Here is a 6859-nt window from a genome sequence, read left to right on the forward strand (position 1 = left end):
CGGATATTACCACAAACTCGGAAGACTTTGAAAGAGAAATTGACAATATGCCTATGCACTCAGCTCCTGGGCTGGACTCATGGAATTCAATATTCATAAAGAAATGTAAAGTACCAGTAGCACAAGCACTCAGCATAATCTGGAGAAAGAGCCTAGATACAGGGGAGATACCAGCAGCACTTAAATCTACAGATATAGCTCCTTTGCACAAGTAAAGTAAAGCCTTGGCAAAAAATTATAGGCCAGTTGCACTAACATCACACATAATAAAAGTGTTTGAAAGAGTGATTAGGAATCAAATTTCTAGTTTTATGGAAAACAATGAGTTGCACAACCCAGGACAACATGGATTTAGAGCGGGAAGATCCTGTCTGTCACAGTTACTCAACCACTATGACAAAATCACAGAAGCTCTAGAAGAAAAGCAAAATGCAGATGTTGTAGACACAGACTTTACAAAGGCGTTCAACAAATGTGACCATGGGGTGATAGCACACGAAATGAGGTTAATGGGAATAACTGGAAAAGTAGGACGCTGGATACTCAATTTCATGTCGAACAGAACACAAGAAATATTGCCGGAACAACCGTGGACATCTTCAAGAGAAAACTGGACTGTTTTCTAAGAGAAATTCCGGATCAGCCAGGCTGTGGTGGGTATGTGGGTCTGCGGGCCGCTCCAAGCAACAGCCTGGTTATCTTGAGATGATTTCGGGGCTTTAGTGTCCCCGCGGCCCGGTCCTCGACCAGGCCTCCACCCCCAGGAAGCAGCCCGTGACAGCTGACTAACTCCCAGGTACCTATTTACTGCTAGGTAACAGGGGCATTCAGGGTGAAAGAAACTTTGCCCATTTGTTTCTGCCTCGTGCGGGAATCGAACCCGCGCCACAGAATTACGAGTCCTGCGCGCTATCCACCAGGCTACGAGGCCCCTACGAGGTGGACTAAACTCTCACAAGTCGAGTCTGGCCTCAGGTGGGCTTGGGGAGTAGCAGAACTCCCAGAACCCCATCAAGCAGGGCTCCTTGGCTCCTTGGGGCTTGTTGTTTCGAGTGGCTCGTTTGCTGGCTTCTCGGGGTTTAGCTCTCTGTGCAGTTCATATCCGGGGAGTGTCCAACATCCTGGCGGACAGCCTGTCTCGGTTCATTCCCCTGTCCACGGAATGGATGGTCGACGCCGACTCCTTCAGTTGGCTCTGTCAGACGTACAGACTCCTGGAAATGAACCTCTTCATGTCGGCGTGGTCTCGGCGTCTCTCAATATATGTGACGTCCTTCCCTGACTGCAAAGCGTTCATGGTGGATGCCTTTTGGCAGGACTGGTCTAGGTGGCGTTACCTTACCTCTTCGCCCCAGTTCAGCTGTTGGTTTGGGTTCTGGCTCAGTTGGAGTCTTACAAAGGGAGAGTAGTCCTAGTGGCCCCTTGGTGGCCAGCCCAGCCTTTGTTTCAGGCTTTACTTGCTCGCTGTCCAAATCCGGGGTGTTTTCTGCAGCTCCGCCTCTTCTTGCAGCTTGGTCTGGTACACAGCTGGTTCGATCATCTCCTCAGCTCTTCACGTCTGGTCTTTTTGACACAGGTTTATCACTATTTGTATGGTGATCATGTGACTTCGTTGCTGGTGTCCCACCTGTGAGCTTTGTCTCGGCGACAGGATGAAGTTTCCTGGCATTCTTTCTGCCATTTTCTTTCTCTTCAATGGATGTCTTCTGTTTCTGACCGGGTTGTCTTGTTCTTTCTGTCTTGGCTGTTTCTGGACCGTCATTTGATGCCTAATACTGTCGCCTTGTATCGTGTGGCGTTGGCGGAGTCTCTCTGGCTTGCGTTCTGGGTGGATGTTACTTCTGCCCCATTCTTGAAGCTTTCTCGTGCTTTGTTTCACCTCCGGCATACTCATGTGCTGCCTGAGCCGTCCTGGTTCTTGGACAATGTACTCCCCTATCTTTCTTCTCCTCGGTTCGTGGTGGCCCCTTTGGTTCAAGATTGTGTTTCCAAGGCTCTTTTTCTGTTGGCATTGGCCTCTTGGGGAGTCGGGTCGGTGAGCTTCATGCTCTCCTCTGGCGCAGGGGGTTTCTGCTCCTTAGGTCCTGCTAGTCAGTTTGTTCAGGTGCAGCCTTTTTCTTTTCTGCTGAAGATTGAGACAGTTGCTTTCCGGAGTGGTCCTTGAGTTATTGATGCTTGGTTGGTCAGGCTGGGGGTGCATCATGTCTCGTGTTTGGTTGCGGCTCTTCGCCGTTTCCTGCGCACTTCAGCTTCTGTGGCCGGGGATGCACTTTGGGTTGATCCGGTTTTCCTCGTTCCCTGTTCCAGAGCTCGGGTCTCCCAGGTTGTCCACAGGGTTATTAAGTCTAGCCAAACAGCGGTCTACCCTCGTGCCCATGACGTTAGGAAGTTTGCTGCGTTGACTGCCGGCATTTGGTCATGTGTCTTGGGCTGATATTCGGGTTCAGGGATTTTGGAGATTGAACAGGGTCCTGATCGCCCAGTATTTGGTTAATGTTCCTGGGCCTGGGTGTTCTTGTGTTGCTTTGGGTCGCAGATTGCAGCCCGTTGGCCGGCGTGGTGGGTTCGAGGCTTCCCCCTCCTGTGGAAGAGGCTGCATGGACGAGCGACACGGTGATGGAGCATGATGTTTGCTTGTTTCCTTGGGATTGGAGGGAGTTCTACCTCTCTGTATGGCTTTAAGTTGTATTTTACTTACCATGTGGGGTCTGTTTTGTTATGCCTACCTTTCTGGGTGCCTAACCCTGGTCGATGGTAGCTAAGGTCCCTCAACCACAAGGGGTTTTCCAGGGCAATTGCTCTCTGTGCCTCAAAGAGGGGGCCATGTTTTGACTAGTGGTCCCTGGTAGCCAGAACTCCATAGATTAATGCCCTGGTCAAATGATTCGCATATTAGCCTCATAGCTCCAGGAAACCTCTGGGACTCGCCCAGAAAATAGCATTTCATTACATTCAACGCTTTTTATTTTTTTAGGTTCAGATAAATGTAGTCATCCTAACCATTTCTTTCCTGTAAAATCTCTGAGGCACACTCATAGAAGCTAATTAAATTTATTACACAGGATATTTCAGATCAAAAACCATACTGTCTGTTATTATATCATTTTTCTCCAGGTGGTCTACCCATTACCTTGAAATTATTTTTTCCAGATTTTTGACTACTACACTTGTCAATGATGCAGGTCTATAATTAAGGGGCCCTTCCCTCCTGCCACTTTTGTAGAATGGAGCTACATTAGGTTTTTTCCACACATGTTACAGGTGCCAGGGCACCTGTACACAGTAATGTCTGAAAAATGAATTGAAGTGGAATATCGAGCTCACGTGCGCATTTTTGCAGAACCCAAGATGAAATTCCATATGGGCCAACTGCTTTGTTTCTACTTTGCTCCTTGAGCATTTTTTCCACTTCATCTTTAGACACCTCTATGTGGTCTGTTGTTCTTTGGAATTCTTATTGTGTCTGGTTCTCTGAAAATTTAATTTTGCATGAACACACTTTGCAACAGTTTTTTTATTGTTTCACACACACCTTTTTCATTCTCCATGAATCTATTTCCCATTTTCAATCTGAATTTTTTCCTGTTGTTGTGCTGATGAAACTAATATAAGAATTGCTTTGTAACCAAGTGATTCATGAATCTCGGGGCTTTACTTTCCCATTTTCTATTTGTTTGTATAGCTGTCATCTGTCTCAATTTGACCCCCCTCCCTTTTATGGTGACCTTTCCCAGTTAGGGGGATTTACAATTCCTTGCTGCTTGCACCTCTATTGAGGAGGGTCAAGGTTCGATCTCCAGTTCCTGGTAAACTTATTTATGACTCGCTAGGGCCTCGCAAGGATTGATGTGGATAGAGCTTGCTAGGCAGCAAGCACCAAGGAGCCACCTAAGGATCCCTCCCATAAAAGAAGATTTAAACCCAAAGGTGTGAAAGAAAAATATTTATAGAAAAAAGAACAGATAATGATGGGGCTGCTTTCTTTCTTAGTGTTAGTTGTGCAACCTGTCCTCATGGAGGAAATCCCCTCCCGGTACTGTAATCGATTTAGAATCACTATGTAATTAGTACTATTATCTACTGTTACTTTAGGGTATGGTTTGGTTAGGTTAGGTTTCATTACGTTTTGTTAATACTGTACAGTGTAATATTGTCCAAAATGTGAAATATGGAATCCCAATATTATTTGTGTACCCCTTGAAATTCATTTACAGAAAACAAAATTCTTCAGACTTAAAAAGAAAATGTATTCGGCATACACTTTTTATATTTTAAACCAATGATTTATAATATAATAAAGTTATAACTTAAGAATATTCTCAAGTTAATATTTGCAAGGGAACCTTTTAGGACAAAGGTTCACTTGTCAGTTTACAAGTAGCCAATTACTGGAAATGTAATATGCTTTCAGACCAGAAATATCTATACCTGTACTGTATAACTAAATAGATATGGTTTATAAATAGATAAACCACCTAAATAGGTGGTTTGATGGGGCTGTTGATTGTTTATGGTAATGGATTTGCTCTGAAGAAAGGCTCTATTTGTGTTACAAGATTCAGTTGAGAGTGAGGTTTTAATTCCCTGTTCACTTAAGACTTTAGCATTTACTTTACCTTGTTGCCTATTTTAAACTTCAACTGGTAAGATATGCTTAAATAGCTTATTTTGGCTTTGTTAAATTAAGGGAAGTCCTCGCAATCTTCTGAATATATAATTGTTACCTTTATTCTTAATATTTTCAGGTTTCTGCCTTACATACAAAAATACTTATAATTGTAGTTTTAAATTTTATGCCATGATTTGATGTCCTATGTGTTGAGGTTTCTGCATATGAACTAATTAGCCAGGTGCTGCATCTTGAAATTTGTGGATGCTTTAGCTTACCAGTATTCACAAGCCTTATCATTCATGATTTTTACTTGGAATACGCATAGCCACACGCTTATATTCAGTGTATTCCAGAACCATCACAAACGCCACAAAATATACTCTGTTTACTGATTCCTCCTTGTCCTAACTAAAATCTTAGAGCCACATCTCAGAAAATACAGACTTTTATGGCTCTGGACATTGTCTGTCTTTGTGGCAATTGTTGTATGTAGTCAGTGTTTATTTTTTGTTTTAAAGCTTTTCACCGATATCATGATGTGTGTGTTCCCTCCTTATAACCTGTCTGCAAGTATCTGTAGTTACACTAGAATTGCCTTAACTCACTCTCACAGACAGCAGCAGCATCTGGGTCATATCCACAAACCACAAATATGTCCGTTTTTTATAAAAGCAATGCTTTATATATATATATATATAATAATAATAATAATAATAATATACCAGTGGAACCTCGAGTGACGAGCGGCTCCATCTACGAGCATATTGAGTAACAAGCGAGCCACTTCCCGAAAATTTGTATCGATTGACGAGCTTCCGCTCTATTAATGAGAAAACCATGTGGTGCTTCCTATAGCATTTCCACTGGTTCTTGCAAATTCTCGAACGCCTCCGATGATGCAAATCAATGGTTTTTTTTTAAAGATGCTAATGATGCTGGGATGTAAAGGGATGACTGCTGTAATGTTGCAAAACATTGATTTTTTTTGTAAATTAAAACAAATTTTTTATTTTTTTTAAAGAATAAATGTCAAAAAGATTTGTTCAATGTATGTCAGGTAGGCTGCTCCATTATTTAAAAAATCGAGTATCATAGTGTTATTTTTCGGTGGTGGAACGGATTAATTTCATATCCTTTATTTTAGATGGGAAAATTCATTTCGAAAGACAAGCATTTCACATGACGGGTGCAGTGCTGGAACAGGTTAAATTTGTTAATCGAGGCTCCATTGTGTGTGTGTGTATGTATATGTGTGTGTGTGTGTGTGTATATATATATATATATATATATATATATATATATATATATATATATATATATATATATATATATATATATATATATATATATATATATATATAATATAAAATGTATACATACCGGTGTTTATTCATACATACATAATTCCATAAAGGGTCTTTCAGCTTTGTGGTGGGCAACCTAGGCACTTTTTACTAATTTTTCCATATTGTGGGCATCACCCATGATACATAATTAATAAAATTATCATAAGGGAATAGTGTTCTTTGGGGTACTACACGCTGGCAACACAAGTTATCGTAGTCACACCGCCCCTTCTAACAGGGCACAACGGTTCTCGGCAGATCACGGGCCGAGAGAGGCGCCTGCTGGTATACAAGATAACAGAATTCCAGTTACAGGTAGTATAAGTTGGTAGCTTACAGGTGTTGGCAGATGCTCTGGACCTGTACATTATGTTCCATGCCATATTGCCTTGTTTGGGTGGCGTGCGCCCCTGGCCACAGCTCCCTCTCACCCGGCTGGCATATGGAGGAGACCTCAGCCAGCCGGCATGCACAGGACCGCCACCACTTATTGGAAATTAATCACTGATTTGTTTTATTACTTCTCTTTGACTCAAGAACCAGTTTTTGAAGCACTTCATCAGCTTTGATATTTGCATCTTTTTTTTTGCAATCTTTCCAAAGGCTGGAAAGGTACAGGTTAAATTTTTCTGCATTTAATGGTAATGCTGTTCCTATACAGTACTCCTTTTTTGCCTCTGTTTGACTTGAGGTACACATTGTAGGTCTTGAGTGTCTGTTGTTACTGTGACAAAGCTGATCATCAGACATCATGATACTCCTATAGGCTGTATGTTTGAATACAGTTACTGTCTATTACTGTTTGAAAGCCTTACATAGGCTTTCATACAGTATGCATTTTTAAATTATATTGTATTAAAAGTGTAGAACCCTCAGTCAGTACATACCTATTCCAACCCAT

The 6859-nt window shown here is 42.0% G+C and overlaps 2 protein-coding genes across 2 annotated transcripts in view; both read left to right on the plus strand.

Moving 5' to 3' along the window:
* LOC123756102 (Ca[2+]-channel protein alpha[[1]] subunit T) overlaps positions 1-6859 on the plus strand; it is a 487984-nt gene that overhangs the window by 298523 nt on the left and 182602 nt on the right. The window lies entirely within an intron of this gene.
* LOC138371530 (uncharacterized) overlaps positions 48-6859 on the plus strand; it is a 13113-nt gene continuing 6301 nt past the window's right edge. Inside the window, exons 1-2 of the mRNA XM_069336408.1 lie at positions 48-211; positions 1317-1590. Of these exons, the coding sequence (XP_069192509.1) occupies positions 48-211; positions 1317-1590 (438 nt within the window). The remainder of the gene's footprint in view (positions 212-1316; positions 1591-6859) is intronic.

Source organism: Procambarus clarkii, chromosome 36, assembly GCF_040958095.1.
Source record: "Procambarus clarkii isolate CNS0578487 chromosome 36, FALCON_Pclarkii_2.0, whole genome shotgun sequence".
Lineage (NCBI taxonomy): Eukaryota > Metazoa > Arthropoda > Malacostraca > Decapoda > Cambaridae > Procambarus > Procambarus clarkii.